Source organism: Artemia sp. Qi Xiang Cuo, chromosome 9 (assembly GCF_049724085.1).
Source record: "Artemia sp. Qi Xiang Cuo chromosome 9, ASM4972408v1, whole genome shotgun sequence".
In the NCBI taxonomy this organism is placed as follows: Eukaryota; Metazoa; Arthropoda; class Branchiopoda; order Anostraca; family Artemiidae; genus Artemia; species Artemia sp. Qi Xiang Cuo.
In genome coordinates this window covers 3,407,243-3,435,007 of record NC_142802.1, presented here as the reverse complement: position 1 = coordinate 3,435,007, position 27,765 = coordinate 3,407,243, and the positions used below count along the sequence as shown (strand labels likewise).

Below are 27,765 nucleotides of genomic sequence, written 5' to 3'. Positions count from 1 at the left end.
GGAAGAGGATGAGTACGTAGAATTCTAGAATTTTTTTTTTGACAGTGCTTTTATTGAAGAGTCGCTCTGACTTAATATCGAGGTTCTCGATTATGCTATTCTATTGCGGGTGTTTCCATCGAAAATTTTTGTGTTTCCGCTTCAAATAAGAAAATTGAAAATCTGCTTCAACTAAGCAAGTAACTTTTCAGCTCGAGTCGTCCTAGCCAAGTGGTTAGAGTGCTAGACTTGAAATCCGAAGGACAGGAGTTCGAGTCCTGGTGTCATTAGTTTGTAACGGGGGTCAATGATGTGACTCTGTAAGTTTCGCTAGTAAGCTCATTTCTTTCGAAAAATTTTGTTTCTGTTTCAAATAAGAAAATAAAAAATCTGCTTCAACTTAGCAATTACCTTTTTTTGCAAATAAATTCAGTATCCTTTACATTTCTTTCTTCAAATACACAGCCAATTCTATCTTCTGTTTATCAAGAGAAGGAGGGGTTACTCTATCCACTTTTTGCCGATTATTTGAAAAGTTTATGCGACTAGTTTTGATGAATACTAAAGTGCAATTTATTTTCTCCTCCAATTGTTCAGCTTTACAGGGGAAAAGAAATACGAAGAAAAATCGATAATGCTTGGTTGAATCCTAATGTCCTCTCGTAATATTTTGTAATATTCTCAGAGGTGTGATAAAACCAAAATTGAACAGTGAATATCAATAACCCTAGGCAGTATAAATAGGACTTAGTAAAGGTACGAAACTTGGGTTTAGAGTATGATTTTTTAAAGGTCAAAGCCATATTCTTCTTGATAAGTGAATTTTTAAATAAAAATTAAAAAAAAGAAAAGTTTTTTTTCCAATATTTGTAACAAGAGGCATCAGCAAAAAGCGATTCCCGGTCCATAGCAACTGAAATATAAATACGATCGTTTTAGAGGAATATTTTGATGACAAATATTTGTGATAAAACACCATCTTCAAAATCATAATTTCCATCGGATTATGTGAACACTAATGTACGATTACGAAATGTATATTCTGAAAATATTGAAAAAGAGCCAAACACCCCTCAAAATAATGCCAAATTGAAATACAAAGTACACCAGTGAAAACCCCATTTTCAAAACCCTTAACTGGAGGCTTATAGTCCCCGATCTTGAACAACGAGAGACATCAAATTTTTCCATGATTAGCAATGAGATAGTACAGATGTCTCCTTGCTTTATTCTAGGGATGATCGTACCAAACCTTTGGTCGGAGAATATCGAGAGAGAGTTCATTTGAACTGAAATGAAAATATCTAGAAACGTTTTTAAATTTTCTAATTAAGCTTTGATTTGACTCTTCTTTAAATCTTGGAGAGGTAGACTAAGGTGGAATGCATTCGTGATCTTTAGGGTGGGGCTCTCAACTGGGATTTATTCATTGGTATGTGTGGGAGAAAAGCTTGTTTGGGATAACATTATAAGGGATTTTATTTGTAATTAATCGATATTTTAGCGTGAGTGGGGGAGAGGGCTGCTAAATCGTGTTGCAAGATTTAAAGACGATAGTGACCTTGAGGAACTAGTGACTGTATAGCTACTCTCGTCTTGGATGCAACTATTTTCTGGTCTTGAGTATGACCTCTTTGGACTGACGCTAAAACTGTTTACGGTAGCAGTGATAAAAAGGGTGCGACCTGCTATATTTACCATAATTGGCCTAAATATTATTTAATATTTTAAAAGTGCTCAAGGTAAAAAGCGTGACAATTCGATGGTTATTACTTGCTATACTACTGAGAGTTATCTAAATCTTCATTCCATTCATTCTAATTGGCCTGCTATATGAATTTGAGTAAATATTTAAGACATATTAAACGTTCGGATTGGTGCGCGGGATTTAGGGTTTTTTGTTCGAAAGGGCGAGGGTTCGAATCCCAGTATACCCAATTATTTGGTTTGGGACGAGGGTCAGTGGCGTGACTGAAAGCTCAGCCAGAGTCGACCCAGCTCTAAATGGGTCCTCGGAGAAATCTGGGGAAGGTAAACAGGAAGGGTGTGTGAAAGCACAGGATGGTTGGCCCCCAACAAATTGCACTTCATGGCTGAAGGGCCAAGAAACAGAGATCAGCACCGCCGGTAGGGACTGTAAAATCCAATGCCGTATTTTGTGCCTTTACCTTTTTTAAAGAAACCATTTTTCGAGAAGCAATTGTTTACCCTTTATTCAGATATACTGCAAAAAGTAAAGGCCTATGCGTCTTTGATGTATTATTTTTCTCGGTCACTTCGTATGGAAGGGATGATCGTAGAAACTTCAAAGAGTTTTTTTTTTTCATTAAAAATTTGAAAGTTTGTTTGCCATTTTTCTGGGTCTAAGGTGATTGGAGGGTAAAATATCTTTTTTATTCCTCTGTTTGATTAGAGAGAGAAATTCATTTTTATTAAAGACCAATATTCACAAAAAATCATATCAAACAGACCTACCACGTGAAAATCTGTACAGATTTGAAAAGCAACAGATTAGTTGCTTCTTATCTCCAGCCGGTGAAAAGAAGGGCCAAAAAAAGGGAAAAAAAAAATAAAAAAAACTCTTCATACATACGTCATTTCAAATCCTTTAGGTCTCTTTAGTATGCCCTTAGACTTATAAAATCATATTTTTAACTCACTTTCTAGATTTTTTAACCTACAAATACATGATCTAGTTCGGTAAATACATGCCCCTGGGGTAAGAACCGTAAATGCCAATTGCCTTTTGTTTACGCATAGGTTTTATATTGGGAAAAAATGGAGAATTTGATGTTGCGTGTGCTATTGGCTCGAAAATTTCAGGGATCGCTCTTTGGGTCAAAAAGATGAAACCTTTCGTTGTGGGAGCTGAGGAGGATATGGGGCTAAGTTGGGAAACAAACCTTTGGTTACTGGTCGGTTTGAAACTTGGAGCCACAAGTCATTAGCAAGTAGGATTATTTACCCTGCTGTATTTATAGATTTATACGTATACTTATAGGTCAGTTCTCCAATTGCGAATTCCTTGAAGTCGTTTTACTCATCAATGTAACGAGTTTGCTCTATCCGTCCGACGAGACTGAACAAAGATAGCAAGAGTAAAACAACAAAGTAAATTAAATAAGCGGTTAAATACAAAAAGAAATGTCACATAAAATATAGGAACAGAAAAAGTGAGGAACTGAAATCTGTTTATTGAATTACTTTGAAATATTATGACAGAATTAGAGATTAACAGGCTTAGTAATGGATTATATTAGCACTATATTTAGTTAGTGGCTTTAGACCAGCATTTGTTAATAAAGTATTTCCCAAGAAAAGAATAAGTGTGTTTCTTAACTCTTTTTTATCTTCTCTTTACTTCTAGCCAGCTTAACTTTATTATTTATCGTTCGTGGGGCTAAAAAGTTTATAGACAAACCAAATCAAACCTTCGCATAAATATAAAAACAGAGCTTATAAGAAATGCCCTATAACGCTAAATGTAGTGCCAATTCTTTTATTTATGAGTCACTTAATGAACTTGGTCTATCCACGTGACAAGGTTGAATGAGGATGCAACAAAAATATATTTAGCTATAAATACATATATATATATTTTTTTTTTTTTTTTTTTTTTTTTTTTTATATATATATGTATATATATATGTATATATATTTATATATATATATATATATATATGTATATATATATATATATATATATATATATATATATATATATATATATATATATATATATATATATATATATATATATATATATATATATATATATATATATATATATATATATATATATATATATATATATATACATACATACATAGACACATACATACATAGACACATACATACATAGACACATACATACATACATACATACATACATACATACATACATACATACATACATACATACATACATACATACATACATACATATATATATATATATATATATATATATATATATATATATATATATATATATATATATATATATATATATATATATATATATATATATATATATGTTTAGCCAAATATAAATATCTGGCCAAAATGTATAAGGGCGAAGGCATGAATGAACTAACTGAAATATATTCATTTGATTATTTATATGGAATTCAAAGCTTTAGAGCCTTTATAATTTTTCTTGGAAAATAATAACTATGCGTTTCTTAACTCTTTTCTTTTTTCTCTTCATTGCTCTCTTAATAAACGTGTTTTATTAGTTATTTTTTTATCAACTAAAAAAATGTTCTTAGAAGAATGAGAATAAAGCTTATAAATTGTACCTCTTGATGTTGTTGCCACGTAGTAATCAATCAGATAGACCACTACAGCAGTAGTTATCTTTTAGAGATTTGGGATGGGTCTTGGACCCCTTGGATGCAGAACTAAATATTTTAGCTAAGAGGATAGAAATTAAAACCTTTCTTTCTTTCAATTTCTTTTAGTGAATGCGTTGCACTTCAAGATCCGTACTGCGCGTGGGACAAAAGAAAAAGTAAATGTGTCTCATACAATTCAGCACAGCCTATAGCCTACCTCCAAAGTGTACAGACTGGAGTTCATCCCTCGTGTCCCGATAGTAAGTATACATCTATTACACAATGTACGATACCCTGATTTCCTATATTGATAATATAGATAAAGATAATTTATATAGATACAGATATATAGATATAGATAAAGTAGTCATATCCTCATGTTCCTATATTTTCTTTATCATTTCCTATATGAATAAGGCCTTTTCTTTTGCTGGGGTACTCCCGAAATTTTAAGCACCTTAGACTAAGTATCAGTTATTTATCTTATTGGGCAAATTGCTTCATGGAAATATCCAGTTGAAATGTGGAGCAGATCCAGGGAAAAGTGATCTGACCTATAGACTCTTAAAACGGTTCTCTCTTAAATTGGGCCTCAGGTACCCGGTTGGGTACTCTTCGGTATCTGTAATTATTAACTGCATAACTCTAGATGGCGATGGCTATCTTTTCTCCGAGACAAATTTGAGTAAGCAACAGAAAAATACTTCCTTGACAGGAAATGTGTCTGACCATGATATAAAAATGACAGTAAGTGCCATTTACCGTGACAGTGCTTCACGACCAATCAACCTCAAAAGTTGTCATAATATCTCTTTATTCGCTTTTAGGCAGGCAATGGAGCTACATTTTGCCCATAACAATTACAATTATACATAATTAATATTACAGTGTACAGCTTCTAGACTAGCGGCAGAGCCTCTTGGAAGACCGGCATAAAAAAATACGCTCTTGTGAGAACTGGAAATGGACTGACAGTATTTCGAGAAATACTTGAATGGTAGGGTTGCTTCAGGTTCTCACTGTATAAAGTCAAACCATTCTTTTAGAGCTGAGTGTTGTGGTTATTAACAAATTATACAGGTATATATAGGATAATATACTCAGTAGTCAGACAGCTAATCAATACTTCATCAGTTAAATCACTGCGCAATATATTGTCCCACCTAAAATTACGCCATTGAATTTCTCTGAGTTTTCTTAATAAAAATGCGACTAGCTTGAATATTTTAGTTATAAAACAATACTGAATATTTAAATATAGTAATTAGTTGAGCCCTATCTTGGACACAGGATGTTGAAGTTTGAACGAAATATATAAATTATAGACATACTCTAGAACATATTTAATCTAAGACAAGTGTTGCGAAGCGTAATAATTTTTTTTTAAATAGGCTAGGCTGTAGGGGTAACTTTTGTCCAAATTCAATTAATGAAAAACAAAGTTTTCCAAGAATGTAAACTGCCAATCCCTACTAGTCTTGTCTTAAGTATGAGCCAATTTCAATAATATATGTCTATATGCATCATGTCCAGGGTATTTCTCTAAGGTTTTAAACCTTTTGAATCATTACAACTCGGGTTATCATAACTTTCGCAAATTTTCTCCAGAACAGCATAAATTAAGGAAATACACATTTCTTTTTTATTTTGGTCTCCCTTCTATCTCCCAATATTAATCGTAATCCCTTTTGTCGTTTTCCTCAACTTAATTAAGAAGAATAGCACTTAGATGAAGTGTTCCAAAGTCACTTGAAGTACTTACCGTGGCACCGTAACTCTCAACAATGTCGGGGATCAATAGTAATTTTCTAGTTTATTTTGTCTTCCAGGCTGGGAAAATTGTTTCTTCGAAAATCGAAGGGTGCGTTCCAGAAGGCAATTATAATTAACAGTAATTTATGTTTTGTTATTATTTCTGTTGCATAACCTCAGATACCAAAAGAATTTGGTTAATTCTCCCCCTTACAAGTGCAGAAAGAACTGAATTCTTGAGAACTAAAGAACTAAATTCTCGCATTGTTTATACTTCCGTTTTGGAATGTTTTCTCTATAACTGATAAAAAAAAAAAAAAAAATTAGGGTCCAGTTGTACCGGTATGCTATTGTATTGTATCCCTCTGTGGTTTCGGAACACGTACATTAGTAAAAAATACCATGTTTTCGATATGTTTGTTAAGATGGATGAATTATCAGTTCGCTTTGAAGACCGGTGTAAGAAAATATCTGAATTTTCGCTTAAACCATCTATTATATACGGTTGGGTAGACTGATAGGTCCTGTGTCTTAGTGTTGATTTAAGTGTCTATTTGTTTGTCTTTCTTCTTTAGATGTTGGTCTCTTTACTGTATAATCGTTCATTATTTGTGGGTTTTTTTTCCTTGTTTGTATTACTTTAGTGCTTTTTTGTAATGTATCGACAGAGGGCAAAAATAAATTATTATTATTATTGTTGTAAACCCCAAAAAATAATGAAAACAACTTTAAAAAAACCATAAGTACCTATTTTCCTCATTCCTAAGAGTGCATTGCTTCAATTTACCTGCAATTCTTACATTTAACTATATTCTAATTCGATTTCTAAGTTTTAATTGTATTAGCAAATTCCATCCCTGGTAAGTTTATACTGACGATGTTGGGTTGAAGAGCAGTTGCAAACTGACAAAAATAAATGTTATGATCAGTGTTTCTACTAGCTCCTTTAAATCCGTTAAACTTCGTAGATATTCTCTAGAAAACCCGTAGATGGTGTATTGGATTCGGTAGGATTTTCCGTAATTCGCTTGGTGCAACAAAAGTCACATGATCTAAGTATATGACTGCAAAAACCTGGCATGTTTTCTCTTCTTTTCGTTCACAGTTTCAAAATTTGAATTTTGAATTTCAAAATTTGAAACTTAAATTTTGAACTGAATTTCAAAATTTGAAAAACTTGGCTCTCCAAAAGTATCTTTTTTGTAAGGGTTTTGTCCAAAACCCTTATAACAAAAAGCATCAATGCCCAATACCACAGACGAAAAAGGTCACAGATTAGATCTTACCATATTTGGGAATGACGACCTGTTGACATCGAACTGAAAATTAAAATTTGTTGCAGAATTCTCTGGTGAATATGCCATTTTCAATAAGATTCCGCTTTTTCTGTTGGTAGACCTTAGATTCCGGAACTGCGTTCTTTTTTCCATAGACAATCAAGTTTCGTAAATCTGCGGGCAAATCTGTAGAAGTAGAACCCCTGGTTTCTAGTAGAACATGTAGATCAAACCCTAGTAGGTCATGTTTGTGCTCCTACGAAATTTAAGAGAAGGCAGTTTTAAACGTATCAAATATTGTTGATAGGCAAGCCGGTATACAGGGGCGTAGCTCCAGCATTTTTATTGGGGGGGGGGGGGTGAAAGGGGTTCACATCTGGACAGTAAAGAGGCATGGGCTATATAATAATGGTTTTATCCAAAATATTGGGGGCAACTGCCGGGCCCCTCCTAACGACGCCACTGCCGGTATAGATATGCATCCTAGTAGCACGTCTTTGGATTTTATAGATGCGTAAATGGCTGAAGCTAGTCATGGGATACCAAATAGTATTCAGGGATGGGACGAACGAATGAATTTTTGGAAAGTGAAAAAATATGTTACGATCCATGTTAGTTTCTACGAAATTGAAATGAGACAAATTTTACGTTTGAATCGTTGTTGATAGATAAGATATAGAACCTTCTTATTACCACGCAATGGGGTTTTCTCAATGTGTAAATGGCTGAAGCTAGTCATGGGATACCAAATAGTATTCAGGGATGGGACGAACGAATGAATTTTTGGAATTTGAAAAAATATGTTAAGATCTATGTTAGTTTCTACGAAATTGAAGTGGAGGTACCTTCGATGGTTTGAAACCTTGTTGGTAAGTAAGCCGGGAAAGATATGAAACCACTTTACACAGCATCACGTCTTTAGATTTTCTTATTTTTTTATACGTAAATGCTTGTAGCTACTGATGGGATACAAAACAGAGGGGCAAATTTCTACAATAGGACCTATCAAGGATGAAGCAAACATTTTCGCAGCAAAAAGTATTTCACGTGTTTATCGATCTCTTTTCATACTTTTAGGTAAACATTTCGTATCTTTCATTCTTTTTTATTCTTGTTCCGTTTACTATACTGTATTCTTGGCCTTCAATAAATAGACAACAAGAGTCTTTATTGTCTTGTAAAACCACTTTTGTCAAAGGTATTGTCATTCAGTTGATTTCTAAAGTAATATAACACTTGCTTCAAGGGTCCATCTATGTATTTTTTTTTTCTCGGGGGAAGATGGGGGATAGCTTATGATAGAAGCTGTGATGTAGAGTTAGGTTCTAATAATTTCTTTAATTTTTAATTCATTTCAGGTAAAGTCCAATCCAGATTGCCGTCAAAAGAAAATGCCAATCATCCGCCATTTGTGCCATCGTCTAGTGTGGCTGAGCCGTCGATTGTGAGCCATGATGTTAAAAAATCATCAAATAGAAATGCAAAAGAGTTAATGCGTAATGATGACATGGTTAAGGTCATCAGCCACAATCATGGTAGAGAGCCATATGATGAGGGTAATCTTTTTTTTTTTTTTTTTGTATATATATATAAATAATTATAATAATTAATTATAGAGTATTTATTGAACAGATTTTGAAAGATATAATTTATATATGTATTATATGTATATATATATATATATATATATATATATATATATATATATATATATATATATGTATATATATATATATTATGTATGTATATGTATATATATATATATATATATATATATATATATATATATATATATATATATATATATATATATATATATATATATATATATATATATATATATATATATATATATATATATATATATATATATATATATATATATATATATATATATATATATATATATATATATATATATATATATATATATATATATATATATATATATATATATATATATCTTTTCAGCTATCAAAATAATATCTTCAAGTTCATCACTCGGAATCATGGTAGATAGTTGTATGGTGATGGTAATCTGTTTTCTGGTTGGAGGGTTAACTGTATATTTACTGAATAGGCTGTATAAGGTACCTTTTGTGAGGCGGCTAAAAATAGATCTTTACTTCACTGAAATTAATTTGCCTTTTCCTTAGTTATACTTTTTAACCACAAAGTTTCTATCTCCAGTTAATTATTTCGGAGAAACGATTTAGGCAAGTGTGTTTTTCACTAGAGTATTCATTAAAATGAATTCTCCCACTTTCTTTTTCTATGCAACAGCAATAATAATTACAAAGAGCTCTGCAAACTGATTTTTTTTTTTCTCAAAGAAAACAGTTTGGTCCATTAGAAATAGTAACTATTTTGTATCCTTGTGTCTAGGGATCGGAGATTAATGGCTACGCGGCAAAAGGGCATAGCATTGTGACCACTTATTGTAATGTTGTTTTTAAATCCAACAATAATGATTATTAGCCAAAGGGTTAAGTTTTTTTCTTTAAAACTTTTCTAATATGGGGAGAAGTTTGGCTGTGATGATTAAAAGGGTGACATATTTTTAACATTTTAACATTAGGGTGACATTTTTAACACCCATTAAAAGGGTGTTAAAAATGAGTCATGTATGTGTGATGGGTAAATTCGGCACAAGGTATCAAATGGTGCAGTCAGAAGTGTCCTATCTCGCGCCGTTACGAAGATAAAAAGAGACATAAGCATCTAAGTGGGGTATGTCTCTTTTTTATCAAGTCTCCTCGCAATTCAGAATAACAGAAAAGGATTATTTTATGGAGTTATAACATGGGGACCTTTACTTGTCTCCTTTTTTGTCAAGGAAAAAGTAGACATGCGCCATAAAATGTAGTCATTTTGAATATGCTCTGAATACATGAATTTAATTTATATAAATAAAAAGAGCATAAAAAGTTGGTTTAGAATATGTTCCCTTTATCTCCATCAACCTCATCCTTCAAAATGACTACAGCCGACAAACTTTTTTCCATTTTTGGCTCTCCTGAAAAGTGACAAAAACGGTCGCTCTTTTAATTATCACAGCCGAGTTTTCTAGCTCTAATTAAAGTTAGTTTCGGATACAAGCCTTTCTAGTTTGGTCGCTCTCGTGTTTCACGATAGGAACGTCTCAGCCCCTCTCTGATATTTATATGCAAAAATATGTGCACCAATGTCAATGAGTAATAATCGCCTAACTTTCTATAATCTTGTTATGTTTTTATAATAACTTCTATTATAACTTTTTAAAATTTTAGATTATAACTCTTTATAATCTAACTTGTATTTCTCACAGAGTGTTCATTAAAATGAATTCTCCTACATTCTTTTTCCATCCAGCAACAGCAGTAATTACAAAGGAATCTGCATACTTTTTTTGCCTCAGAAAACAAAGTTTTCTTGATTAGAAATAGTAATTATCTCTTATTATTGTTTCTAGTAGGCTAATTGAACATTCATATCTATTCAGCAAAAATGGTCTATCAAAGTTCTTTTTCAATACGGTACAACAATTGTGAACAGGGGCATCAGTTAGGAGGTGGAGGGCAGGAAAGCTAATTAATATTCCTCCCCCGCCCTAAATTCTGCCTTAGATTTTGAAAATTCCTTTTGTATTTCCATTAAAAACCCCAATTTTTTGTTTTCTCTTTGAAAGCAACTAAAAACAAAATTCTCTCCTATATTCTGAAAAATGTATTTACCCCCCCCCCCCTACGTTTTTGTGAAGTGAAAACCCCTTATTGTGATTATTAGCCAAAGTATTAAGCTGGTTTTCAAAACAGTTCATCCCGTCTCATTAAGTTTCTTGTCTTTTACTATAGAGATACATCGGATCCAATTTTGGCGTTGCTATGGTATTCAACCTATTAAAAATAATGATTTCGCCTGTTTCTTTTCATTAATAAAAACTTGAAAATAAGTTTATCTCTCTACTTAATCCCGCTGTTTATTTTTCCTGACTTGTCAGGCTTTTTGTTAGGATGAAACCGCTACATTTTTTTGTCAAGATTTTTTATCGATGGGGAAGGGTAATTTTTGAGGGGTGTCCAATTAAATTTATCGTTTTTTTAAATGTATGGAAAAACTATCTTCAGTTTGACTTCCGTTAATAAGTTTGTTTTACTTTTAAACTGAAGCATTTCAAAATGTCTGAGGGTATTTGACTCCCCACCCCCCCCCCTTACCCCAGGTACCATATTTTCCAGTAATTATTCGATTTTTGGAAGACAAGTTAATAAAATGAGGCTAAAAATTGAGGCTGGTTAACAATGCCTTTTAAATGCCTAAAGAACATCTGTACATAATGGAGAAGCCTCATACAGTTAATATTTAAACGAAATATGTTTCACTCTCTTTTTTATTTATCTTCATCTACATCTTTTCTACATCTACATCTTTTATTTATCTGCATCCTTAGCTACATCTACATCTTTTCTAAATTTACATCTTTTACATAATGGAGAAGCCTCATACAGTTAATATTTAAACGAAATATGTTTCACTCTCTTTTTTATTTATCTTCATCTACATCTTTTCTACAGCTACATATTTTATTTATCTGCATCCTTAGCTACATCTACATCTTTTCTAAATTTACATCTTTTACATAATGGAGAAGCCTCATACAGTTAATATTTAAACGAAATATGTTTTACTCTCTTTTTTATTTATCTTCATCTACATCTTTTCTACATCTACATCTTTTATTTATCTGCATCCTTAGCTACATCTACATCTTTTCTAAATTTACATCTTTTATTTATTTATATCTAAATCTGTTAATCATCGTAGGAGTCACATAGGTGAATATATAGACCGGCAAACCTCCTGTTTCCAAAATAACATTTTATTATTAAGGCTAATCTAAACAATAGTTACAACTCATTATTTTATCTCCTCTTCTTTCCTAAAGAATTCTAATTCTATTTTTTTTTTCTTTAAAAACACTAATTTTTAATCCTGAGTCAAACAGTATTTTTTAATTTAATTTTACAGCTTCTGAAGTTGACGTGGAAAATAAAACTTAATATCATTCCCAAAGATTGTATCTATGCTCTTTGACAACGTGGATACACTTAAACTCTTTTGATTTAGTGAAATTGTAAGAGTAGAAGTATCAATAGTAGTAGCCCTGAAATTTTGTTCTTTACTGACCACGATAAAAATTATCAAAACATGATATCAAGGGAGAGGGCGATAAATATGATCAAAACATGATATCAAGGGAGGGGGCGATAAATATGATCAAAACATGATATCAAGGGAGGGGGCGATAAATATGATCAAAACATGATATCAAGGGAGGGGGCGATAAATATGATCAAAACATGATATCAAGGGAGGGGGCGAAAAAAATGATCAAAACATGATATCAAGGGAGGGGCCGATAAATATGATCAAAACATTATATCAAGGGAGGGGCGATAAATATGATCAAAACATGATATCAAGGGAGGGGCGATAAATATGATCAAAACATGATATCAAGGGAGGGGGCGATAAATATGATCAAAAAATGATATCAAGGGAGGGGCGATAAATATGATCAAAACATGATATCAAGGGAGGGGCGATAAATATGATCAAAACATGATATCAAGGGAGGGGGCGATAAATATGATCAAAACATGATATCAAGGGAGGGGCGATAAATATGATCAAAACATGATATCAAGGGAGGGGCGATAAATATGATCAAAACATGATATCAAGGGAGGGGCGATAAATATGATCAAAAAATGATATCAAGGGAGGGGCGATAAATATGAACAAAAACTGATATCAAGGGAGGGGCGAAAAATATGATCAAAACATGATATAAAGGGAGGGGCGATAAATATGATCAAAACATGATATCAAGGGAGGGGCTCTAAATATGATAAAAAAATGATATCAAGGGAGGGGGCGATAAATATGATCAAAACATTATATCAAGGGAGGGGCGATAAATATGATCAAAACATGATATCAAGGGAGGGGCTATAAATATGATCAAAACATGATATCAAGGGAGGGGGCGATAAATATGATCAAAACATGATATCAAGGGAGGGGGCGATAAATATGATCAAAACATGATATCAAGGGAGGGGGCGATAAATATGATCAAAACATGATATCAAGGGAGGGGCGATAAATATGATCAAAACATGATATCAAGGGAGGGGCTATAAATATGATCAAAACATGATATCAAGGGAGGGGCGATAAATATGATCAAAACATGATATCAAAACATAAATATGATGCGGGGGGGGCAACTGTCCCTCCCAGACCTCGGTTTGCTCGGTTGAAAAACAAAGAAAGTGACTGCAACCTCGATATTCTGCATCGAAAGCATTTTTCCGTTTCCTCTTTTCCGCAGCTAGTGGGGCACTGAAAGATCATGACCGCTGCAACAACGATTAAATCTTCATAAAAAATCGAAAATTCCTTGCCCCCCCCCCTACATTTTCGTGAATCGGTGCCACTGCGAGAAACTAGGAATGCCAGAATAAGAAATGTAACTGACTATATTGAGCGAACATATAGATTTACCTGTTAACACAAAACAATTGGATAAATACTTTTTTTTAACTCCTTGGGGGTATTTAGCAAGATGAGGGAATTTTAACCGATAGTGCTCAGGGCACAATCACTGACATCCCTCAATCTCTCAGGCACTAGCTATCTAGTGCTAAACAGTGAATTTTTTGGACAGAAAAACAGGACAGAGAATAGCGACGCGAGATGATATGCACAAATCCGTATTTATTCTAGTTGCTGTGAAACATGCAGAAGAAAATACCTCCGATTTTGATTCTTTCAGTATCAACATAATGGGAATTTTTTGGTGAAAAAAGATTAATTTTATCCATGATTTTATTATCCACGATTTTATCCTTGCAATGTTATCCATGCAAACGTTATATTTATCTAACTTAGCGCATAAGTTCAAGGTTGATAAAATTAATCAATTCTGTAGGCAATTCATGGTACCTTGTATTATAATCAATTATGTTTGAAATTCACCTATCACATTCTTTTGTGTCTCGGTGTAGAACCCTATAATGTTTTAGTTTCGGGGGAGGGGGAGGAGCTCTACCAGTTCTACCAGTTTTTATTGTTGTTAAACTATAATTTTTCATTAATTTTAAACCGGCATTTTTCTTGGCCTATTGTTCGATTATTTAGTAATTCGTGTTCACTTTGTGCCATTTTCCAAAATTTTCCATCTTTTATTGTCAAATATTTAATGTCCTTCCTGGGTTTACAGCGACTTGCCTTTTCATTTTCAGGTCCAAGGATATCTGGAGATGAATCGATACCTCTATATACTGTTGAGACGCTCGTTATTGCTGTTGCTGCTGGCTCTCTCGTGGCATTATTTGTTGGTTTTGTGGCTGGCTATTGCTGTGGCAAAAAGTGTAAAAAAGATGAAGAGGACAATCTACCCTATCCAGACACAGAATATGAATATTTTGAGCAACGCCAAAATTGTGCAAGAGCGTAAGTTACATTTTTTCTGCCAAGAATGTCAGAAGCTACTGCTTGCGAAAAAAAAAACACAAAGAAACGTGTCATCTTAAAAGAAACAGAGTTTAGGATCTTTTTTAGACACCCCCTCCCCCCCCGCCTCCTTTATTTACCATGTGAAAATAAATCTGTGAGCAGAACAGATCACAGTTAAGTATTTTAGGAATTATTCCTTGCTGTGAACTATGCCAAGAGAAGGTGAATTCCCACTCGAGTATGGAGCGTAGGGGTTCGACATCCGACCCCTCCCGTATTGCGATGAATCATCCCATGTTTGGCAGATAGTTTGGTATTTTTCTAAAATTAATGATCTATTTTGATTTTCGACCTAGGAAATAGTAATTTTGTATTATTTTAGACATCTGTTTTTATAAATAATACAAGGATTTTTCGACTATTGGTGTGCTGGAAAATCTCTTATAAAAGTAAGATCTAAAAGAAGTTAAGTGATAGCCCCTCCCCTTCTTCTGAAAAAAAATTAAGCCATAATACTCACCCCCTCCAAGATCTAATTCCTGTGTACGCTCAACATTAACAGTAGGAATATATTTGCTGATGGCTTTGGCTAACTGCATAGAGTTTGATGACTGCGCAGTTGCGGTCTGCACAGCTTGGGTCTGTCGGTGCTGGATATATTCGAGGTTTAGTACCAGTATGTTGAGGATAAGTATAAGGTCATTGGCTGTTCCTTATCAAACAGTTCGTGGTGACGAACTGTAAGTAAGGAGTGACTCGGCTCATTAGTAATCGAAAAAAAAAAGAGTTTTGATATCAAAATATAGTCATAAGAATTGGCTTTTTATGCTGATTCCAGATATATAAGATTTATTAAGTTTAGTGTTACCAATCAAAAGCTACGAGCCTGAGAAATATTACAAAATTTTTGATTGGGGGGGGGGGAAACACCTCCAAAGAGTTAAAGAATCTTACTGAACATTGCACCACCAGATTTTGCATATCAGAGAACACTATTGTAGAGGTTTCGATTTCCCATCAGCCAAAATGTGGAATTTGCATTTTTGCCAGAAGAAAGATCACGGATGCGTTTTTTTTTTTTTTTTTTTTTTTTTTTTTTTTTTTTTTTTAGGGGTGGTTATATTGAACCAATGATCCTAGAATATTGGGAGATAGCGTATTCGAACGAAAATAAAAAGTTCTAGTGCCCCTTTTAAGTGACCAAAAAGATTGGAGGGCAACTAGCCCCCTCCTCCCACGCCTCTTTTTCCCCAAAATCGTCCGATCAAAATTTTTTACATAGCCATTTTTTTCAGCATAGTTGAAATACCTAATAACTATGCCTTTGTAGGTAACATGACCCCCCTCAGCCCCTGAGGAAAGGTCTGTAAGTTATGAAGTTTTCCCATTGTTTACGTACATTATTTGTTATTGGGAAGTATACAGACATTTTCCAGAGGAGGGGGAGGCGGAATTTTCTGGTGGGAGTGGGTTTCTATGGGGAGAATTTTCTGCGGGGAGAGAGTTTTCAAGGGGGGAACTTTCCAAAGGAAGTTTTAAATTGGGGAGATTCAACAGAATTTTTATGCGAAAGTCTTTATTTGTGTTGCTTTCTTTTTGCCGACTAAATTTTTCATGTGGAGTTGTTCCGAGGAATTTAACTGTTAGGGGAGGGGGGTTCTCCGTGGAATGAATCAGTTGTGCTTTTTTGTATACAAACCTAATTAATTAATTATGGTAATGTTTCATCGATATTTTTTTGGCATCTGAAATTTAAAATTAAGTTTCAAAATGCCTCTTCAGTATATTATTTCAATAATTAATTTTAAATTTCAGGAGGCTGGCCCAAGAGCAAAAGCTACTCCAATCAGACGAAGCTACCTATGCTGAACCAATCCTTGTTCCTGCCCTTAACAAACCTCTAAACACGAACTCAAGAGGCTCTCCAAAACCACAAATCCGAAAATTGACAAATAACATAATCGGATCAACCAACGTTTTTGATTCTTCTCCAAACAACGCATTTCCATTTGCGGAAGGACCACGAGATCCATATGCCAGCTTTCGATCCCGGGACACATTCAGCAGTTCAGCCCGTTTTACACCACAGCAGCAACCTTTAATTAATGGTGTCAATGGCCACACGCCACTAGATGATCGGGACACGTTTGGCACCCTAAGAAACAATAAGAATATAGGAGACGGTTTCGGCACGGCTCGAAGTGGAAAGAAAGTCTATTTGTGAATAGTGTGCATATCAGATATTATTGGCCCCGCCCATTTGACAGGGGTTAAGCTAGTCAGTCCGACCAAAGCTCGGAACATTTAAATGTAGTTGATGATACACAATATAGACAGACTTTTGTGTTGATTGTTCACGCCATATAAGATATTTATACTTCTTTGATGTTATGACGAAGCCCTTATCTAACTTGTATATGAAGAGAAATATAGTGAGTTAATTTACGTCTTTGGTATCTTATGTAAGGCTCTCACAATGATTTAAATAGATTTAAAAGCTACTTAAATTTGATTTACTTATAAGATTGCTAAAGATCCCTTTGCCATTTTTTTGAAAAACAATTTTAGTGGTTTATTCAAACTGTTTTATTCAAATAAGGCATTGTTTTTTGTTTGTTTTTCAAACCCTGTGATTAATTGACTTCTAGCCCCCCCCCCTAGATTCTGATAAAAATATCTGTTAGCATTTTAGATTAAAACTATATTTTGGTATTTTCATCGAAAAAACATGGAAATTGCCCCCCTCCCCTCATTCTCGTGAATCTCGTGAATTGGTGCCCATAGTCGCTAGATTTTTCCGTTTTTTTTTTTTGTCAGGGATGTTCAATCCACCTCGTCGAAATTTCAACGCATCGGAATCTCTCTCCCCAATACGTTCCTACTTACCTGTCTAGACATGAAAATGTGCTTGATTCTACTACATTCAATGTCAAACCTGAAAATTTGAGTTGGTACAAGGGACTTTATCATCCAAAGAAAGGTTTTTATCCAGTCAGAGGTAACCCAAAATATTGGCCCAACCCTCCCCCTCTCTTAAATCCTTCATAATCCTCGCCTATATTTGAGGTAATACAAGGGACATTATCATCCAAAGGAAGGTTTTCATCATATCGAAGGTAATCAAAAGTATCGTACTGCCTCTCCTCGTCGCCCAAATCTTTCCAAATCCTTGCCAAAATTTGAGGTGCCACATTTATCACCAAAAAGCAAGGTCGTCATCCAATTGGAGGTAACTCAAAGTTCTGCCCCCCCCCCCAAAAAAAGAAACAAAAACGTGTAATTCACTTTTGAATACTTTTCCGGAAAAAAATCTTTTAATGAACGACCCCCTCTATCACTGCATTCAATTTAAGGAAAAACAAAATAAAATTCTCTTTTATAAAACGTAGAAATATGTTTCTTTATCTAAAGTTGTTTTTTTAACATTATTTTAACAATCGTTTTACGCTTTTGTGGTCTATTATCCCCAATCATGGCCCACAGTACATTCTGTTAAACTACAGGAAAATTCTTGAGTATTAAATCTTTATGTGAGCTTTGCATTAGCATACCAAGTTCAATTTCAATGTTTGGCGAGCTTTTAACCAGTGCCATCTATCTTTAAGGAAGTTATTTTCTTTTTATGAAGTATGCATTATGAGTAGCCTTATCATTTGAAATGTTTAGGCTGAAGGTGTCAGGGAAGAACCAGTGCAAATGAGTATTATCGTTTAGCCCTTTTCAGTGCAGTGTAAAGTGAATAAACTAAAGTTTCCTGAAAAGGGACACCATTTAGGGGGGGGGGGTAGTTGATGGGTTCAAATAGGTGTCAGGGGAGAGTCTGCTGAGTAATGTACAGAATATCTGCTGCAGTGGTTTGAAGTAATTTAATCAAAGTTCCCCTAAATGGGACGTGTTTTTATGGAGGGGTGGGGGTCTATGGTCACTTAAAAGAGTTTTCGAGGCACAAGTCACCCTAGGAATGTAAAAGAATATATCGTCATCTCTAAATCGTTAGATTCATCTTATACTTAAATTTTAAAATAAGCTATTGTACTCCAAGGAAATAAAGTAATTAAATTGAAACAAGTTAATAAAATTAGAATAGAATAAAGTTGAACAAAATCTAAACCAATTCGATCTAGATACATTCTTTCGAATTCCCAATCAAGTAGATGAATTTTGAGAGACATAATTAGTTCGAAAGGTAAAGGGAATCGGCTGCCTTAAGCGATCTAAGGTAATTTGCTTAAGAAGATTTTCTAGTACCCTAGAACTAAATTTTTTTTAATAATTCGCCTAGACTAGTTCCGGCTACTAGTAGATTAGTTCAGGAAAGACCCCCCCCCCTGCCATTTTGTGCCCTTTATCAAAAGACCGTTGAAAATCTCACACACTTACGCCAAATTATGAGGAAAAAACTGACTTAATCTGTGGAAAAATGATCATATGTTGTTTGTTAAACGTAAAGTTTGTCTTAGTCTTAGTCATACAGATTAATTATAAAAGTAGATTAGTTAAAATTACTTCAGATTGAGTGTTATTAATCAGTGATTATGAAGAACGATAGATCAATCATCTTGGTAGTGGTAAATTGGAATATTATCAGTTTATTAAAATAAAACCACTCAATTCAGCTATACAGTGTATTTGTTGCACTTTTTTTCTTCAATCTAAAAAAAAGGTTCCCTGAAAGAACTTATCTCAATATCACCTACAAATATTCGAGGAATGCTAAGATAATATCCTGGTCTTTTCATGCATGAACTGGGGGATGGTGGTGTTGAGATCTTTTTGCGTCATTGGTTCTGAATCAACCCCTTATCTGAAAACCCTCAAACTCATTTTTCATTGAAGTTGTGAAAATCTCAAAGGCATTAGTTTTGGGCCTTCGGTTATTTATAAAATGTAGAGATCTGCTCGTGTTTTTAATAAATACATCAGCTTTGCAACTGAAAAAAATCTACGTTAAAAAAACTTTAAAAATCTCTACACGAAAAAGAACTAAAAAAAATAACTCTACACTAAAAAACCTCCCAGGGAAAATTTGTGTCGTTCGTTTCACGGCCCTTTCCCAATATTTTCGAAATTGCTTCGAAGTTTGGAAAGGGCATATCTGAACAAGCCACATATATGTCAAGCCATAGTACAGGCGCCTCTCCCCCACTCCTTCCTGTACTAGGTTTTGTGGTGTCGCTGTCAACTACTCTTTTATCGACCCCCTAGTAGAGTGGCAGCTTTTTATACTCGTATGATATTTTTTTTCTTTATGTTGAACTATTTCAATTAGGTATTTTTACACTTATCCTTGTATATTGTGATTGTGATAATGATTATAATCGTCGTCATAATTATCTTTTAATCGTAAGAATGGTATTAGACTCATAGCATATGCGACTTATAGATATTTTGTAGACGTGGCTTGCCAAGGACTGCTCTAACAACGGCATGAACCTTCCCTTTAAATATTGATTCTCACTTCGTCCCCCCCCCCCTAAAAAAAGAAGAAAATCTTACTATTTTTTCATAGTTGTCTTATAATTTTCCTGTTTTGCTCCTTTTCTCAATGCTTAGAAATACTGTAATTATATTCGTATATGTCTTACATTTCTTGGCCACGAATTTTGAAGTTGATGAAGTTGAATTGATGGAATGAATTGTGGGAAAAAAGAGAATTTACAGAATTGGTGGAGAAATACAAAGAAATACAGAATTGGTGGAACAAATTGTTTTTTTTCCAGATCTGACATTTCCTTGTCCAAAATCAAAGTGTATTTCTTACTTATTTATGTAGGAAATATTTTTTTATTTTTTGCAGTTGTTCTGTTGATGATATACAACGAAGTAGCTTGTGCTTCTGCGCCACAAAAAATGTGGCGAATTTGGCTGGAAAAGTAGTCAAAGAGCCTGCCAGACTTCTGCCAAGAAAAGCCTAGCGTAGATTCTTTTATGAGGGCTTGAGAAAAATAATTCCCCCTTCACCCAAACACAAAATCCTAAGTCCTCTTAACCATCCCCCCTCCCAAAAAGAAATACATCTAGAATTCTAAAAAATCTAGAATTCGCCACGTTCTAATGAAAATTACTGACTGCATGTAAACTCTTTAATGAGAAATATTTGCTTGCTTGAAGACTTTAAGCATAAAAAGGAAAAAAGGTGAAACTACTGACCCTGGCTGTAAAAGTACTCAGGAGAAATACTCGCCTCAGTTATCCATTGTATACCATCATGGGATTGTTTCCACATTGGTGATTGGATTGTGTTACGCGAGCTTCTCAATTATTTAAGGTAAAATTATGAAAAGATTGTGCGATTTGATTTGATAATGGACTTAAAGACAGAATACAGACTTCTCACAAAATTTTGGGTGAAGAGGTCAAGACTGTTCAATAGACTATTTGAATATTTCAAGTGTTCTTCTGAATAGATAGCTTTTCAACTTTACATCAAGCTTGCTGCATGTTATTGTTCAGCCTCCTTAACACCTGGCCAATGACGTGAGGCTATACGCCGGGTAGCTGAAGCTGATATTTTTCCAGAGCAGTTTCAAAATAAGAGTTGAACTAGATTCGGATCGTCACAATAAACTATGCTCTGTTATTTCTGATGGCTGAGGGATAGAGCTGAAACTTAAAGGAGTGATTTTTGGGGTGGGTGGTTTTTAAGGGCACTTCTAATTTTGTGTTTGGGGGAAGGGGCAAAATATTTTTTTTCTAGACCTCACAAAAGAGTATATGCTACCTTTTCTTATTTTCTTATGCATGTGTTCCGGCACGTTTAGGTTAATTATATGATAATGTATTTAAGTCTGATTATTAGAATAATGCTTATTATGTCATTGTAGTTATATATTACTACTGCTATTAACAAGATAATTTTATCGAACGAGAATATACAAACTGTAAAATGCCTATTCCCAACAAAATGTGGCCAGTATGTTAGACCGGGATGTCAAAAATGGATTTTTGGGTCATAATCTTCACGTTTTGAAAGTGGAGGTGTTCGGACAAATCCTAAAAATTCACTTGCTCCCTCTCCTCAATACCAGAAAAGTTTGTTTTTAGAATTTTTTTAAGCTGATATAATAAAACTGGGTTCCCTGACATTAATATTCAATTTTATTTAAAAAAAAAAACGTTGTATTTCAGTTTGCGTTAAACACTTAACGTTTTAAACCTCTCCTCTCTAAACTAGAAAAAAATTACTGTCGTTTCCCCCACCCCCGCCTACCATTTTAAAATGTTGGCTGTGTGTACCTTTGATTGTCAATGACACTATCTCTCCACGTTATGTTAAGACAGTCCTTGGTTCACATAACGTGATAAGACGAAACAAAGATCTGTTTTATTAAATCGTACAGTATTGATTGTAAAAAAAACTGTTGTATTTCAGTTTGCATTAAACACTTAACGTTTTAAACCTCTCCTCTCTAAACTAGAAAAAAATTACTGTCGTTTCCCCCTCCCCCACCTACCATTTTAAAATGTTGGCTGTGTGTACCTTTGATTGTCAATGACACTATCTCTCCACGTTATGTTAAGACAGTCCTTGGTTCACATAACGTGATAAGACGAAACAAAGATCTGTTTTATTAAATCGTACAGTATTGATTGTAAAAAAAACTGTTGTATTTCAGTTTGCATTAAACACTTAACGTTTTAAACCTCTCCTCTCTAAACTAGAAAAAAATTAGTGTCACTCCTCCCTTCCCCTCCTACCATTTTAAAATATTGGCTATTTGTACCTTTGCTTGTCAATGACATTATCTCCCCACGTTATGTTAAGACAGTCCTTGGTTCACATAACGTGATAAGACGAGACAAAGATCTGTTTTATTGAATCTTACAGTATTGATTGTAATTACTTCCTTTTTAATAGTATATATATTCTTTATATCTGTGTAAATACGCACTTAATCCATCATGTTTTTCATTTGTATTATGCTTTTTTTACGTTCCTTTGTAGTTGACGTTTTGCAGAAGGAAAAAAATAAAAATATTATTTGTTTATCAATTCAAATTTCGCTTTTATCTATTTGAGTAAACTAGAATAACGTCGCACTTTTATCATTTTTTCTTCACTTTTTTATAATTTTTTTATTCATTTTATCATTCCATTGTCCAATGAAACAATCTACCTTGCAATTGCAAAAAGACTACCTTGCAATTTGTCAATTTCAAGCCATTTTTTTACTTAATGCTTGGTTGAGATGCATAGAGAAACCGGTCAGAAAAACCGATTGGTACGAAAGGAAAAGTGTTCAAACGATAGGTACCAAATCTTTCCGAAATGCACAGTAAACATGTTCCTTTTTGCCATCCTCATTATCATCCTGGAGAAACCGGTGAGAAAAACCGATTGGTACGAAAGGAAAAGTGTTCGAACGATAGATGCCAAATCTTTCCGAAAAGCACAGATAACATGTACCCTTTTGCCCTTTTTGCTGGTAAGAAGCGGAGAATATCTTTTTCGTATCGTACAAAAAGCTGTTGGTTCTGAACAAGAACCATCAAATCTTAAACTTTTGTTTGCTTAACAATTGGCATGCTTTCCAATTTCAAAAATGCTTGCTCAGTTTTGCTCGAAGACACATCGAAACCGATCAGTACCACAGGAGAACTGTGGGACAAACTGATCAGTTTCCCCATGGTACCGATCGTTTCTTGAGTGTTTCCTCATGCATCTGACGGGGTTATAATTCCGAAAACTAAATTAGCATCACTTTCGAATGGGTCAATTTTAGTTCTGTAATTTCACTTGATTCTTCAACATAATTTCACTCAACATTGAGTCTAGAACAAAAAAACATACTATGAACACTTTTATCATTTTAACATCCATGCATCAATCTGCGTCTCTGTAGTTTTTTTTTAATTAATCATTAAAAATGAAATCAATCAATCATGTAACCACAAACATCACTTTCTAAAATACGTATTAGGAGGGTGATGTAGTCCAATTTGGTCAGTTTATTAATTTCGAACGAACAAAATTTAACTCCATAATTTCACCGGATTTTCTCTCAACATAGAGGTAAATAATAAAAAACATACTATAGGCATTTTTATCATTTTACTATGCAATAATGTAGTCCTTGATTTCCCCTTTCCCCCTGTTCATCTAGATTTTTTTTTAAGAACACTTTTTTGGAAATTCTCACTAAAAAAACACCTTTTTGATATTTTCACTGGAAAAAAAAAACATCTCCCCTCCCTATCTTTTCGTGAATTGGCGCCACTGAAGTGTAGCCGTAAGCTTTAATTCTCAAAACACTGCTTAGGAGGGTTACGTAGTCCAAGCTTGTCACTGTGTCGAATTGTAGCCAAACTTTATTATTAGCTGATGTGGAAAACCAGATTATCATCACTGTTCGAATGGGGCAATTTTACCTCCGCTATGTTACTGGATTTTCTTCCAACATAAAGAGAACAGAAAAAAAAGTATTATAGGTACTTTTATGTGCGTTACTATCCAATCCCACCTCCCCCGTACTCTAGACTTAAAAAAAAAACATTTTTTTGGGGTATCGTCGTTGAAAAATATATTTTTGGGGTGTTTTCACTGAAAAACCCCTCGCCCAGATTTTCGTGATTTAGCGGCTCTCAAGTGTAACTGTAAACTTTAATTCCTAAAACACTGATTATGAAGCATCTCAGTTTTTTCAGTGTCTCGATTTGTAGCCAAATTTTGTCGTTAGCTGATATGGAAAACTAGATTAATATCACTTTTCGGAAGGGGCAAATTTTAGCCTTGTAATTTTGCTGGATCTTCTCCCAACATAAGGAGAGACTAGAAACAAAAAACAATACTACAAGGACTTTCATCATCTTACTATTCATTACGACAATCTGCACCTCTGAGTTTTTTTTATTGAATCATATAAAAATGCAATCAGTTAGCTAAGGATAACCGTAAAACTGCTTAGGAAGGTGATATAGCCACATTTTGTCGATTTGTAGTCAAGTTCTGTTATTGTTAGTCTGAAAAGCCAGATTAGCATTACTTTTCGAACAAATCCAATTGAGCTCGAATATTTACTCGAATGAATATTGACTCGAATGAATCGAATTTTATTTACTGGGTTTTCTTTCACCATAAAGAGAGACCAGAAAAAAAACATTCCATAAGCAGTTTTATCATTCCACCATCTAATGCAACTCGTAAGCGTATTTGACAAAAAAAAAAACAAAAAAACAATATAGGCTTTTAAACCAGGATGGCAATAATTCAAAATCCGAACACCCCTAATCTCGTCAGCATAATCATCAATCTTTTTCTTCCTTTTCGTCCCATTAAAATAAAAGAAATGTGATTGAAAACCACAAAAATTAAGCTAAATACATATGGCTTCTAACAGTTTAAGAAGGTGTAGCTTTCCTTGGAAAGGGTAGGTGTCTTTTGAAATCAACAGATCATTAATCTTTGAATTCTCATGGACGAAGACCTAGATGATAAGGAAGAAATTCCTTTACCTAGATGATAAGTCTGCTCCATGCTACGACGAAATTCAAAATAGGTTGAGCATGGTTGCAGATCTTAGTAAAGGATCAGGAACAAAATCCAAGTCTGGAGCATTCCCTACTAGCTCTTAACACCTTCTGGAGCAATTGTAAGTTTCCCAAACTATGGAAAGATCCAATAATTAAGCCAGGCCAAGATTGAAACGACCCAAAAGAAAGCAGGAGAAATACAGAAGAATATACCCATAGAAACAATATTTTCAAAAAACAATTGAAAAGGACCCAAAATCTTACAAACTTACCGACATCTCCAATCGGTGCAAGAAATTTCATTCTTTTACCTCCCCTCCCCCCTTATCGTTGTGGGCTTAGAAGATTACACTGCACAGTATACACAATCATCTGACAAGAAATTTTCGTTAGAAAAACTCTCAAAATAGGTGACATTGCTATACCTCTGCAAAAGGATTTTGAAATGCATGTAACAACGTCAGTCCCTATATATTTTTTTTAAAGAATATCAGATCCCTGTTTTTTTAAGAACATTTTTTTAGGTTTATTTGGAGCTAACTATCAAATAGAATTTTTTTTTGTCCGTGTCAGAAGAGCCATGTCTTCTAAACAGTACATCGAAAACATGCTCCAATAAGCTGCAACTCTTAGCACCGGTCTCCTGTTCAAATGCATAGCAGATTTAAAAGTTTATAAGGCCAATGGAATTGTATGTATATACCTAGGTAATATCTTAACTTGCCATAAAAGCAACACAGTGGAGAAATCTATGCAGGAAGCACAAACATCGTTTCGACAAATTCAGATATATCAAAGTCTGCTTGTCATACCCCTCTCGTTGGAAAAGACTCAACTGCCAGATTTCACAGAAAAAAGTCGTTTTTATCAAATATAAAAATCTCCAGGAAAGTTTTGGTCTTCAAGGAAAATATCAAAATGTCCAGATTGACCTTTAAACAAGAAGCTTGCGTGATGAGCCCAAATCGAAAGTGCCAAAACATCGAAAGCTGTGGACCAGGGGCGAACCCAGGGGGGTAAAGATGATACATCCCCTCAAAATTCGGGAAATTTGTCCTGTAGGGTCAATATACTCATAGATATTGACTAATACGAAAGGATAATGTACACCATAAATCTTGTTGTTAGGAGGATAAAAAAGAAATTATGATTTATTTATTTTGTAAAACAAAATTTGAAACGAAACTGTCTTAAAAACTAACCAAATTCATTATTGGTTTTAATCCAGTTGATATTGAGTAATGTATGTACAACTAGAAGATAATATGCACAGTATATGTATGTATGAACAGTATCGAAAAGTTTCTTCAGAAATGATAGAGATTAAAGCGATCGGAAAGAGAAAATCCCTTTGCCCCACAGCAATAGTTTAATTTTCTACTTGTCATTTGATCAAATCATTCCATCAGCAATTCCTTAGTCCCGAAAAATTGTTGGAGTCACTGCTATACCTATTTCCTCGGCACTGTATTTCCCTCAACGAAGAAAAAATAAAGAACTTAAAACGAACAGAAATTGAATAAACAATCAATGCAAACAAACATAAAATAGATATTAATGTAAATAAATATTAAAATGAGTGAAACTTAAATTGAATATGCTAATAGAGCTTGAAACGAACAAAAATCACTACAATCAAGAGTGGGTATCGCCTCCTTCTCTCATTGTAAAATTCTAAATTTGGCGCTTTACTGAAAACCAATTTTATTACAAATATTTCCTTTTGTGCTTAATATTGAAAATAAACATTAAAATTATAGTAAAATTTTGAACTGATGAGCTTTCATCGATTAATATCATTATACATCAAATATTCCGTTTGACTTATTAGTTCTTTCCAAATTGTTCAAGAAGAATATAGTTTCACTACAAACAAGAGCTATGAAGCTAAGAGAGGAAAGGAAATAATAAATGATAAATAAAACCAAAAAAGGGTGAGAAAACGAGGATTTTGTCAGCCAGGGGTAAAATATGAAGACGAAAAACCAGCAAATATTTTGACAAGGACCTCCGGCAAGCCGTTCTCAGTGCTAAAAAAAAAGAAAGAAAAAAAAAAAAAAAAAAAACAACCAACAACAACAATCTAACCTTTTAGAGTTCACTACACAATATCCGGACAAACACTGAATGAAAGACCAAAGCCGAAACCAATGAAAAAAGGATTTTACCGAAGAATTTGTGCAAGAATCTTTTGCCAAGCAATACTTTTTGCTCTTCTGCCATTTCGGTTTTCATTGGATATGTTAATAGGTTCTCTTAAATTTGATTGGTGCTAATATCAAAAGAGTTTTTTAGTATAAAGTTGCTACAAATTGGCTTATTAAAATGTGTCCGGCGTCCCTTTTTATAGCCAAATTCCTGTTCATATATTTTTTTTATCTCAATTACATCTTTGGAAGGTTGCGCTAGACCAATTTCAGTAGATATGAAGGTTGCCTCCTGAAGAA

At 33.9% G+C, this 27,765-nt stretch overlaps 1 protein-coding gene across 1 annotated transcript in view; it reads left to right on the top strand.

The window, feature by feature from the left end:
* Positions 1 to 22,840, top strand: part of LOC148948239 (semaphorin-1A-like) — a 418,473-nt gene extending 395,633 nt beyond the window's left edge. Inside the window, exons 11-14 of the mRNA XM_089094665.1 lie at positions 4,443 to 4,576; positions 8,704 to 8,901; positions 14,635 to 14,845; positions 16,664 to 22,840. Of these exons, the coding sequence (XP_088950791.1) occupies positions 4,443 to 4,576; positions 8,704 to 8,901; positions 14,635 to 14,845; positions 16,664 to 17,072 (952 nt within the window). The 3' untranslated portion in view covers positions 17,073 to 22,840. The remainder of the gene's footprint in view (positions 1 to 4,442; positions 4,577 to 8,703; positions 8,902 to 14,634; positions 14,846 to 16,663) is intronic.
* The last annotated feature ends 4,925 nt before the right edge of the window (positions 22,841 to 27,765 follow it).